At 48.8% G+C, this 12219-nt stretch overlaps 1 protein-coding gene across 1 annotated transcript in view; it reads left to right on the forward strand.

The window, feature by feature from the left end:
- The window catches only part of ARHGEF11 (Rho guanine nucleotide exchange factor (GEF) 11), a gene marked incomplete at its 5' end in the record, with an annotated part of 84711 nt that overhangs the window by 68361 nt on the left and 4131 nt on the right, over positions 1–12219 (forward strand). Inside the window, 14 exons of the mRNA XM_006895900.1 lie at positions 4212–4391; positions 4488–4535; positions 4726–4913; positions 5229–5375; positions 5674–5753; positions 5889–6014; positions 7075–7192; positions 7958–8136; positions 8596–8671; positions 8978–9145; positions 10090–10180; positions 10832–10957; positions 11428–11498; positions 11995–12213. Of these exons, the coding sequence (XP_006895962.1) occupies positions 4212–4391; positions 4488–4535; positions 4726–4913; positions 5229–5375; positions 5674–5753; positions 5889–6014; positions 7075–7192; positions 7958–8136; positions 8596–8671; positions 8978–9145; positions 10090–10180; positions 10832–10957; positions 11428–11498; positions 11995–12213 (1817 nt within the window). The remainder of the gene's footprint in view (positions 1–4211; positions 4392–4487; positions 4536–4725; positions 4914–5228; positions 5376–5673; positions 5754–5888; positions 6015–7074; positions 7193–7957; positions 8137–8595; positions 8672–8977; positions 9146–10089; positions 10181–10831; positions 10958–11427; positions 11499–11994; positions 12214–12219) is intronic.

Genomic DNA, 12219 nt, shown 5'->3' on the forward strand with positions numbered 1-12219 from the left:
CTACCAAGTTGCCACTGAAGCAGTTTGTCTCTCCAGGTATTTCAGGAGGATGACACACTTTGTGTCAGGGTGAAAAGAGTGGGGGCAGCATAGGGACAGGTTTCTTCCTCTTTTAACTCCATAAGGGGGAACTGTCCCCATCAGCAGCATCCACAGTACAAAATCAATTCCATAAAATCAGCCATGGCCTCCTCACTCCTGTACCTACTTCTGCTAATAGGGTCTAAAATCTTTTGCATTGACCACACAGATCTCATAAAACCATACTCACCCTTAGAGCATTTACTATGGAATGTAACAGGTTGCAGTTCAAGTTGGCAACAGGATACAACTCAAGCATGGTTGCAGCCCTTTGACCTTCAGCCTCTTTGTTTAGATCAGTGTTACAAATTTCCCTTAGTCCTGCCCATTATGGCATCTTCCCATAGTCCTCCAGCAAGTTTGGGCAAAGGCTCTTGGCTCTGGCTCTGTGTGACAGCAGTCCTGAGTTAGCTCTGTCTCACGCTAATCTCTGGTTCTTGCTGAGGCTACTGTTGCTCTTGTGTAGATCTTGCTCTTACTATGGAGGAATCCCTAGCCCTGAACAAAGTGTGCTACACTCTATGCTTCATCTTCCTGGCTAGTAGTAGTGAGATTCCCACCTTTGCTGCTAACCAGGCTCCGTTGAAATTTGGTGAAAGGAAAAATTGACTAATCTTGTAATGATTAGTTTATATACAAATTCCTGCCTAGTCTGTGGTAAAAGTGAAAAAGCCAGTGGCAGAAATAAACAAAAACAAAAAACTGCTAACAGCTCCAAACCCCATTTTGAACAGTGATCCTGTAACACCACAGTCAGGGATCAAGCTGATGGGGAGAATGAGCAGGGCCCCCTGACCTCGAGCCGAGGGATAGCAGCCTTTGACTGTTTCATTTGATCCATCCCTTGGCTATTCAGTAGCCTGTAAGAATAAGCTGGTTACATTATAAAGAATTAGGAAATCCTAAAACCCTCAACCAGGTAGATTTACACAGTGAGTAAAAGGGCACAAGTATGTCAGAAATTATGAGGATGGCACCAGATAGGACAGTATTCAGACCTTTTGTTTACAGGGTCACTATGAGTCGTAGTTGAAGGCACCTACAGTTTTGAATATGTGATCAACTGCTAGAACAAATAAGTCTGTCTTGAAAAAAGTACATCAAGAGTACTTTTTAGAGGCAGAGTTTGTCTCACATGCTTTAGACATGTTATCCAGAGGGATCCGTCCTTGGCAGAGGACATCTTGTTTAGGAAAAGGTCAGTGAAAAGAAGACCCACAGCAGGATGAATTGATTGCAGCAGTGGGCTGAAGACAGCAGAGACTGTGAAGATGGTGCAGGATGGGCAGGGATTTGTTCTGTTTGTGTCTAGGTTCATTGTGAGTTGGATCTTCCTTAGTGACACCGCACAGCAGTAAGAAATGAGAAGAGAGAAGACAAAGTCACAAGAGGGAATCCTGGGAAATAAGGACCAGGGAACATAATATAGTTTTTGCCTTCATCAAAGAGAGAACCCGAGGGAGTTTTAAAGGCAAACAGTTATGTTGTGAGCATCTAAGTATCCAACTTTGCAGAGAATGCAAAGTTAACTGATTCAAAACACACTCTTCCCTTTTCAAGGGGAGTTAAGAGGAAATGAGACTAGATCCTCTCTCATACTCTCCATCCTTGATCAGGCTCTAACTAGAATGTGTCTCTGATACTGAAACATACTCTTGAAGTGGCTTGCTATTGTCTGAGACATGGCATCAGACGAGTCATGTTTAAACTTCCACATCCAGTACTTACACCAAGAAAGCACCTAGAGTCAAAAATACCAATGCAAAAAATAAATACATTTTTAAAATTTTAAAAATTATACTATTGCAAATCTCTTAGGTCCCCCTTGAAATACAATGGTTTTGTATATACAGAAATAATTCTTATGTATACTCAAGACTCACAGCCTTGTGCTGACTGTTCAGGCAGGCACAAGCAAAGGCCAGTTAGTTTGTAGCTGTCTAGATATTCAGATACGTCTCAGAAATAATGAGTTGTCAAACATTCCTGCTGGTATGCAGGCTATTCTTTTCTGTTTATATGAGGCCTTTACAAATACAGTTTTATCAAAGATTTTGCCAAAATAAGAATTCACAAAAATTCAGCGGAAAGAAAGGGATTGGTAGTGGGTTGAGAGGTTGAGTTCTAATGTTACTTGGGTAAATGGTAAATATAATACACCAATTATATGATTGCTATAGTAGGTATATAAAATATATTAAGATACAATATTAAGAGTTTTAGAAAATACTTGAGACTATTTGCAAACTTGTATCTTAAAGTTGTTTTGTAAATTTGCCCTAAGGTTTCCACTATGATTCTAAATCTTCAAAACAGAAACCTTTGGACTTGATGGTTATAAACTAATTGGCATTTTTGGAAAAAATATTCTTGACATCCTATGTGCTCAGAGGTTCGTCTCCCGCCCCCCAGATTCTGTAGGTCAGGAATTCAGACAGGACACCACAGATGGCCCATCTGTGATCTGTGACATCATAAGATTCCATTGGAAAATGCACATAGCTGAGGGTCACTCAACCACTGGTCAGAGGTTCTTACCTGATAGTTTTAAGATGTTCCCAGTTCTAGACAACAGCACCTTGGAAACTGACCAGGATTTTATCTTGTGCCTTACTTCCTAGTGCTTGAAGAAAAATGTTTAGTTCTGCTAGCCCAGTAAATTCCTCGGTGGTTTATCATTATCATTAAAACCCATTGAGGACCGCTAGTGAAAGTATTTTGGGTTAGTCTGGGTTGGAATTTGAATCCTTAGTTGAGGCAGATGATTAGCATACTCTGCTGCTTACCAAAAGATTGGTGATTCCTCATCCAACTAGAGGGTTACTTCAGAAGACAAACCAGTCAGGCAACTTCTAGAAAACCCACCACTGAAAGCCCTGTCATCACTCATTCACGTGAGCCTCTCAGAGTCAACTGGTTTGAGTTGGAATTGTTCCAGCAGAATTTGGGGAATGAGTACAGTAGGCACTCAGTAGAATGCTTTCTTACCCTCTGGACCAATCCCTCCAGGCGGTAAGCTCCGGTCGGGATCTTCTGACAGTTTTGAGAAATTTGATGAATGGAGACCAAGCCATTTGGTTCCCTGACTGTAGCAACCTGCTGTGCTTCCTCAGCTCTCCAGACAGAGCAGAGCAGGATGGAGATTAGTAATAACGTCAGCACAGAACCAGCCCAGTAGGCCCACAGCGGGAGGCACCATCCTGGGGCAGCTAAGGGTCAGAGAGACCAGCTACCTCAGGGCTGATACACTGCAGAGCTCAAAAAAGAGTGTCACCCAGTCATCAGCATCACAGCAAACCCCAAGAGCACTCAGTGGGCAGCATGACCCCAAGGGAGCAAGCTGCTGCCTCTCTATTAACAGGCCCTTTTCAGTACCCTCCAGAGTTGATCAGTTCACGGAAGCTTGGGAAGGATTCTGTCAAGATTAGAATGGAAGAAATTTGCATCATAACTAGAGGATGGGACTCCAACAGCCAGTAGAGTTTTCTGACAGGCAGTATAGGAGAATCCTAGGATGAGTACATGGAACCAGTGACTGTACTTCCTCTTAGAAAGTCTTGTCAAAAGAGAGCTCCACCTCCAGCAGGCAAGACAGAGGGCAAGATGGTCTGGCCACTAGCTGGCCCCAGGGGCAAGCAAGACAAGTACATGTAGTTCTTGGTAAAGGACTGATTTTTCTCAGCTTTGCTGATGGGGGCTGAAGCAGTTAGACCTCTGGACACATTCCTGATTCTGTTGGTCCCAAATTTTATCTGCTTGTTAGAGTCCCTTCCTGATAGGCCAAGAGGAAGATGAGTGGCTCTTTCCATCAAGCTAGACTGAAAAGAGTTGGGAATTTCTAGAACAACAAAAATGGTTTGTCACCAAATACACACAGCAGACGTCAGGTGTCAGCAGGAAGGAAGGAAGGTCAGAAGGAAGCACCAGTGCTACCCGAGGATCCTGAGCAGGAGGGCAGAGGAGAGGAGGAGCTGGGGGTCCTGCTGGCTTGTCACTAAGACACTTCTGCCATCCAGGTGCTCTGGTCCTTTGAGGGTAGTGTCAAGATCCTGCAGCATTGATGACTCACCACATGGTACAGCAGATAAAGATGACCTAAGATATAAGATCTCTCTTACTCGTTACCACAGTTCCCGCTCAGAGATCCGCCTGGGCCGCTCTGAGAGCCTTAAAGGCCGAGAAGAAATGAAGCGGTCTCGGAAGACAGAGAATGTGCCCCGGTCTCGCAGTGACGTTGACATGGATGCCGCTGCTGAGGCCACTCGGCTCCACCAGTCGGCTTCGTCCTCTGCGTCCAGCCTCTCTACCAGGTGGGTGGAGGCCATGTAGCTCTACCAGTTGATGTCTCAGGTGTGGTGGAAAGGTAGAGGGATGAAGGAAACTGAGCATTACCATTCTTTCCACAGGTCTCTTGAGAACCCAACTCCTCCTTTCACCCCCAAAATGGGCCGCAGGTGAGTAATGAACCTTCGTTGGGTATCTCTGGTCCCGAGCATCCATGCTCAGCCGCTCTTCACAGCCATGAGTGGCTGGCTGAGTGCATCTCTGTGTGGCCCACTGATGTCACCTGGGCACAGCAGGCAGGTTGAGCAGGAGAGGGAAGGACAAGCCTGCGGTGAAACTGAGCTGACCATTCTCCCCCAGGAGCATTGAGTCCCCCAGTTTGGGGTTCTGCACAGATGCCCTCCTTCCTCACCTCTTAGAGGATGATCTGGGCCAACTGTCTGACCTGGAGCCAGAGCCAGATGCTCAAAACTGGCAGCATACCGTGGGCAAAGATGTGGTGGCTGGGCTAAGCCAGCGGGAAATTGACCGGCAGGAGGTCATCAACGGTGAGCCTCTTCCACTTCACCCACTTCCACTCAGACTTGAGAATAGGTCCTAAGCACCTGCCATGCGAAGGGTGGCAAAGAGGTAAATTGGGTGTGGGTCCCCAGAGGGCAGGATCAAGCCTTCGTTACCTCTTCCTGTAAGGTCCACTACAGTTCTGGCTCTTACTGAGAGAAAATAGATGTATAATCTAAGACCAACACTCTAGCTCCCCAAAGAGCAAAGTGACTCTGGGTACTTGCTCTTAATCCAGGGAATAACACTAGATATTATCCGTTTTCTTCCTTCCTTGTGTCCCGCCCCTCCTCACCACTCAGAGCTGTTTGTGACTGAAGCATCGCATCTGCGCACACTGCGTGTCCTGGACTTGATCTTCTACCAACGGATGAAGAAGGAGAACTTGATGCCCCGTGAGGAGCTGGCCCGACTCTTTCCTAACCTGCCTGAACTCATAGAGATCCACAGTAAGATGCCTCACACGCGCACACACACCCCGCCGCCCTCTAACCCCTCCAGACTCTTCTGCTGGCCTTCACTCCATGCTGGGAGTTCCCTGACTAGGTGATCATGTCCTGCCTTGTGTGGTGAAGTAAAAGGGGATAACAGTATCTGTTTCCCCTAAAAGTAAAAAAGTTTAGGAATCTCATTTTCCACACACTTCCTCACAGAAGTGGTGCCATAGGTCCCTTTTCTCTCCACTGTAAAGTCCCTGGCTGTAGAGCTCAGGCCCACGCATTCCTGTTTCTTCTCTCCTCACCCCAGATTCATGGTGCGAAGCCATGAAGAAGCTCCGGGAGGAGGGCCCCATAATCAAAGAAATCAGTGACCTCATGCTGGCACGGGTATGGCTTCAAACTTGTCCTGCTTGGCAAGGAGGCTGGAAGAGACAGAGCTAGGGGAGGAGGAATCAGCAGGGAAGGGGCAGGTCCCAGGTAGGAGAGTTGACTCCTGGATGGATGTCCGTTTCCACCTTCTAGTTTGATGGCCCTGCCCGAGAGGAGCTTCAGCAGGTGGCTGCTCAGTTCTGTTCCTCTCAGTCCATAGCCCTGGAGCTCATCAAGACCAAGCAGCGCAAGGAGAGCCGCTTCCAGCTATTCATGCAGGTACTTCCCTTGACCAGCCCTGAGATGTCCCTCAGCTCTGTGAAGTTCACCGGGGATCACCTGAGGGTCCTCCTCCTGGTCCCCAATTCCAAGCTCTATCTGAAAACACCCTGGACCCTCCCACACCACCTGTTCAGGCAGCATTGACTGACCCGTACACGAAGTCCAACTCATTGTCATCAAGTCAGAACTGAGCCTCCAGCGGGATGGTGGAGGCTGTGAGTCTCGTGGGAGGAGAGTGCCCATGTTTTTCTGCAGAGCTGCTGGTGGATCTGAACCCTCAGAGAAGTGCTGCCTCTGAGTTAGTAATGCAGCTCCCTAAGAACTGTGCCACCAGAGCTCCTTTTTCCTTGTAAATAACTCTGAATTAGCTGTCAGAAGACCTGCCTCGAATGCCTGTACCTTTGTGCACTTAGAGGAACTTCCTGGGTTTCCATTCCCTTTCCCATACAATAGCAACAGTACTTTCCCTGATGGTGTAGTAGGTGAAGTGTTGGTCAGTTAACCAGTAGGTCAGCCCCTCAAACACACCAGCACTCCATAAGGAAGAGATGAAGCATTAAGAGTTACAGTCTTGGAAGCCCAGTGACAGGTCACCATGAATTGGAATTAACTTGATCACAGTGGTGGTCAGTTAAAGAGCTCTGGTGATGCTATGGTTAAAGCAGTGGTGTGCCAACCAAAAGTTAGCCAGTTGAACCCCTCACTGCTCTGAGAGAGATGAAGCAGTTTGCTTCCATAAACTTTGTCTGCTTGAAACCTCAGTGAGGCAGTCTTACTCTGCCCTGTGGCATTGCTATGAGTTAGAATCATTTCCGTGACAGTGGGCAGGTGGGTACGTGGTGTGTGCGTGACAACATCATTTCCTCTGTGGTTGTCTCCTTGCTTCAGTCACTCCACCCTAAATAGTTAAGAAAGAAGCTACCACCGACAGTCGTGGGTGACCCATTTGAGATTGAGAACCACTGGCATTTCCATGTCCATCTCAGTTCTGACCCAGAAGCCAGTTTCCAGCCACAGTGTGAGACTTTCCTCTATCTCCCTCTCTCCTCCCCTCTAGGAGGCCGAGAGCCACCCCCAGTGCCGGCGGCTGCAACTACGAGACCTCATCATTTCAGAGATGCAGCGTCTCACCAAGTATCCGCTGCTGCTGGAGAACATCATCAAGCACACTGAGGGTAGGCCATGGCCAGGGGCCGGGGGGAGAGCCAGTCTGTAGATCTTGTCTTAAGTCCTAACTCTAGCACAGATCCTCAGCCTTGGCCCTCAGTGTCTCTCTCCATCCTGTTAGAGTGCTCAGAAGCAGGGGATTGTCAGAGCTGCCACCAGCCCACGTGAAACCTTTGTGCAAAGCAGAGCAAGACTTTACTTGGAGGTTGCCTTGCTTCCTCAGGGAGATTGTAGTCTCATATCTGGACTTCGTCCCATTCCGTAAACATCAGCTGTGCTCTGGGACAGGTGTCTTTAGAACAGTTGTGTGAAACCCTGGACACTCCATAAAAGTTACTTAAGGTCTTTAAGGCTAGGCAGCCGTTACTTACCTATACTCATCCTTGATTCAGGCCGTTCACCATGTATGCACACTGCTCTTATTAATTTTGTCAGGTGACCCTGTAAACAAATGAAATGTTTCCTGATCCGTGCTATCTTCACAATTATTGCTGTTGCATTTGTTGTATCCACTTGTGTCCCCAGTCACCTTCCAACCTGATAACGTTCTACTAGGCATTTTTCAGCAAATAGATTCTCAAGTCCTTCTTCCTAGTTTGTCTTGGTCCAGAAGCTCCTCTCAAACCTGTCTCCATGAGTGACTCCACTGCTAGTTCACAGTATCAGTGGCACAGCTTCCAGCAGCACACAGACTTCCAGACGGTTGGTGAATGGATCAATACCCAGGGAATACCAGCTTAGCCCCTAATCACCTCCTCTACCCCATTTGGTAGGTGGCACCTCTGAGCACGAGAAGCTCTGCCAGGCCCGAGATCAGTGTCGGGAAATTCTCAAGTATGTGAATGAAGCCGTGAAGCAGACGGAGAACCGACATCGTCTGGAGGGCTACCAGAAACGTCTGGATACCACCTCCTTGGAGAGGGCCAGTAATCCCCTGGCGGTAGAGTTCAAGGTAGGAGACAGACTACAGTAGGTCAGCCTCACATGCACACACTTCTTGGACTCCCTAAGAGCAGAACGCTGGCCAGGGCCCACAGAGGCCTGGAGGTAGGAGATATGGACCTATCTGTGATTGAATGGTAGTGATGGGCCCTGAAATGGATACATCATGTTGTGATTGTCACCTCGTCCCTAGACAGCCCTGCCATGTAAAGATGACATATGTTAGAACTCAGCCTAGAAATGGGGCATAGAGAACAGGAATTTAAGGTGAAGGTGGAGTTTATTTAGGAGGGAATGTCCTTGAGGAATGGTCATGCGTAACAGAGACTAATTTCCTTGGGAAGTTAGCAGCATGTGGTGCGAGCTCTGTAACCCCCACTAGACTTCCAGCATCTTTCTCTGCATGGGACCTGTTCAACTCTCTGTGAACAAGCACTTGTTGAATGAGTGTATGGTGTCTTCTTAACAGAGCCTGGATCTTACAACCAGAAAGATGATTCATGAGGGGCCTCTGACGTGGAGGATCAGCAAGGATAAGACCTTGGGTATGTGCCAGGGCCTGCAGTGGTGGGGTGGACTTGCCTGGAATTCCTCCTTCCTGTTTCATGTGCCCTGGAACCTTTTCTCCAAAGGGCCCCTAAGATCCAGAGGAGGCAACTTGAAGCAAGACTGTGGGTGTAGCATGGGACTTCTTCAGCACAGGGAGCTCGAGGGAATGACCAAAGAGAATATAACTGGGATGGGATCCCCAGGCATTCTGGACCCAGGAGACATGCATCTGAAAGTGTGGTGCCCAGTTGTGTTAATGAGGGACACACATGCAGCACTGACCCCCTTGTAATTCCCCTCAGACCTCCATGTGCTGCTGCTGGAGGATCTCCTGGTGCTGCTGCAGAAACAGGATGAGAAGCTACTGCTCAAGTGCCACAGCAAGACAGCCGCGGGCTCCGCAGACAGCAAGCAGACTTTCAGCCCTGTGCTCAAGCTCAATGCTGTGCTTATCCGTTCTGTGGCCACAGGTACTCATGAGGAGACGGGCCCACGCAGGCCCCATGGTCTCTGTTACTTATGTCCACTAACACTGGGTGATGGGGCCAGTCTAGGGCCTTACAGGATTTTCCTGCCCACCTGTATCCTTTTTCTTCCTCCTTGACCCAGTCTAGGAGGAGCTGTGGTTCCAACCTTGAGGGTGGATAGGCCAGGGTTGAAGATGAAGAGAGACTTAGGGCAGCTCTCATGGACGTGGTGGTTTGGGTGGGATGTGAGCTCCTGGGACAGGCTAGAGATGTTTAAGAAGCAGGATCGGAAAGAATGGGATTGGTCACTGAAGAGCAGGACAAGTGTTCTAATGGAAGCGTGACCAAAGCGGAGCTCAGTGATTGAAACCTGCAGAGCAGCCACAGTGCAGTGCCAGGTCCAGGGATAGAATTGTTCTGTGAGAAACGGAGTGTGTAACCCAAAGGGCTGTGCACCAGGAGGCAGCAACTCAAATTCTCTAGGTTCACTTTCTTCATCTGTCAACTTAGGGACAATACCTGTCCCTCTGTACCACTGCTGTTGAGTTGATGCCAGTACTCCATGAGGCTTGTGAGGCTGTAATCTTTCTGGGAGGAAACTACCCACCTTTGGAACATCTAGTGGATCCATACTGCCAACCTTTCACTTAGCAGCTCAGCTCAAAATTCACTGCGATACCAGGTCTCCTTCTCTTAGGGGAAGGAGGAATCAAAATGAATGATGGATTTGAAAAGGTTTTATAATGTACAGCCACCTACAGAGGTCAGCATTCACTGTTTTTAAATCAGATAGGGCAGTGGAGGTGGCCATGAAAGATGACATTAGGCACCCCCGCATTGTCTGTTTCATAAGTGGGTCTCATGGGCCACAAGGCTCTATGTCTGCCCTCTGTTGCCCTGGCCTCCGCTTTCCAAATAAAAACCCTTCCTGCTTCCTTTCCTAACAGATAAACGGGCCTTTTTCATCATCTGCACGTCTGAGTTGGGCCCACCCCAGATCTATGAGCTTGTTGCATTGACGTCATCAGACAAGAACACGTGAGAATTTTTTAATTTTTTTTTTTAACACGTGAGAATTGATTGAGGGGTCACACATAACCGCCGCCCCCTTGGGACCAGGGTGGTGTGTATGAGGACGGTGGGCAGTGAGGCCAGGGCTGGGCCCCAGCGCCGACACAGGGTGGGGAGATGGTAAGGAAGTGGGAGAAAGCAACAGGGATGACCCACCCCTGAGCCAATGACCAGTCCCCTCCACTCACATAAGGAGAATCTGAGAGTTCAGAATCTTCTGGCCCTGCTCTTCTTCCCCATCAAGCATTACCCAGGACTCTGAATCCTGTTTCCTAATAGTGACCAGCTGCAGGTGGATGGCAGAGTGAAGAGACAGGTTGAATTAGGCAGTTTCTCAACCTCAAGCTTCATATATGTAAATTGTGGATAACTCTACTTCTTTGAGGGTTATTTTGAGAGAGAAAAACAAGAAGAGCTTAACAGAGTGCTAGTAATTGCTACTTAGACATAATAGAACACCAAGGAAGCCACAGTTCACACCCCTGGGAAGAGGGGACCTTCCAGCAGAGAGCCTTAAGGCCAGGGCATAAAGAGGACTTGAAAGCTCCGAAGGGGGCGTTTAGGGGCGTCCTTTGCCTTGTTTTCACACCATTCCTTTCTGTTCCTGCTGATCAACAGATGGATGGAGCTCTTAGAAGAAGCCGTGCGCAACGCCACCAAGCACCCCGGAGCCACCCAAGTGCCCATCCACCCCCCACTGCCCAGTCCCCAGGGGCCTGCCCACCAAAGCCCAGCACCCAGCAGGTGCGCTACTTCGCTCTCCACACTCCCTTCCCCACCCCAGGTTGCTCATTTTCTGTTGCTTCTAAGCCCTTTACTGCTGGGAATAGACAGTCTCTCTCAGAGAGGTACATAGACGGCCCCAGACTCTGCGACAGGCGGCCCATCTCCATGTCCGCCGCCCCTGTGCCTGTCTCCTCCCCTCCCGGCCTCCCACCTGACACAGTGCAAACTACCCGCAGTGTCTGCCGACATCCAAAGTAGTCAAGGATTGAGATCTTAGCCAGCACCCTATCTCATCTCCCAAGCTGCCAAGTGGTGGATCAGTGGACCCTGCTCCTTCACTCCCTCTCTAGCTCAGGGGTTTGGGCAGCCTCTCACAAGTCCTCCACATCCTACCCGAGTCCTCCGCACCCTAGCCGAGTCCTCCGCACCCTAGCCACAGTCAGCTCACTGCTGCACTCTGCTCACTCTTGCTTGGTTGCTCCCCTCAGGACAGGACTAGATGACTCCGAAGTGTTCCATAGAAGTTGTTCTGAACCAGAAACTGAGGGGCTGCCTGAAGGTAAAGCTCCTGAACCTCTTTATAGGGACCCTATTCAAGCCGTATTTTGTAGATGGGGTTGGGGTGATGGTAAGAGATACAGAGGGAAAAGGCAAAACCAAATTAGGCAGAGCTCTGAGTGTCAGGCTGTGGTTTTGATAATTGGGAGGAAACTGCATGAGGAAAGGAAACAGTATAAGAGTGTGGACTAGCTCAGTTCTGCTCTTTTTTTCTTCTTTTCCATAATTCTTAAAACCTTCTAACAAACTATATATAATTCCCTTATTTCATTATTTCAGTGAGGTTTTTCCTCTAGAATTTAAGCCCTTTAAGGGCAGATAGCTTCATTTTGTTCACTGATGTGTGTGAGAGCCTAGAACAGTGCCTGCCTAAGTGCTCATTGTGGAGGGAAGGAATCATCAGTATCCCAGTCCTTTGGCTGTAAAGCTGGGCATGGGGTCTGCCCCACCTGCCCTCGCTAGTTTCCTGTCTTACAGTCCTCACCCCTCTGCAGTAGGCACTGCACCCCAGCAGAGGGCCAGAGGGAAGCACCTGGTATCACTGGAGCATCCTGAGCAACAGGGCAATGGAGAGGACGAGAAACTGGGGACCCTCCCTCACTCCCCCTCACCCCTGGATGGAGAGAACACAAGCATCAGGATGAGGAATCCCATTCACCTGCCCCTCCCAGGCCCTCTGTTCATGGAAGGACTTGCAGAGTCAGCCCTGGAAGATGGTAAGT

Source organism: Elephantulus edwardii, unplaced genomic scaffold (assembly GCF_000299155.1).
Source record: "Elephantulus edwardii isolate Elephantulus edwardi_28Jun2011 unplaced genomic scaffold, EleEdw1.0 scaffold00176, whole genome shotgun sequence".
In the NCBI taxonomy this organism is placed as follows: domain Eukaryota; kingdom Metazoa; phylum Chordata; class Mammalia; order Macroscelidea; family Macroscelididae; genus Elephantulus; species Elephantulus edwardii.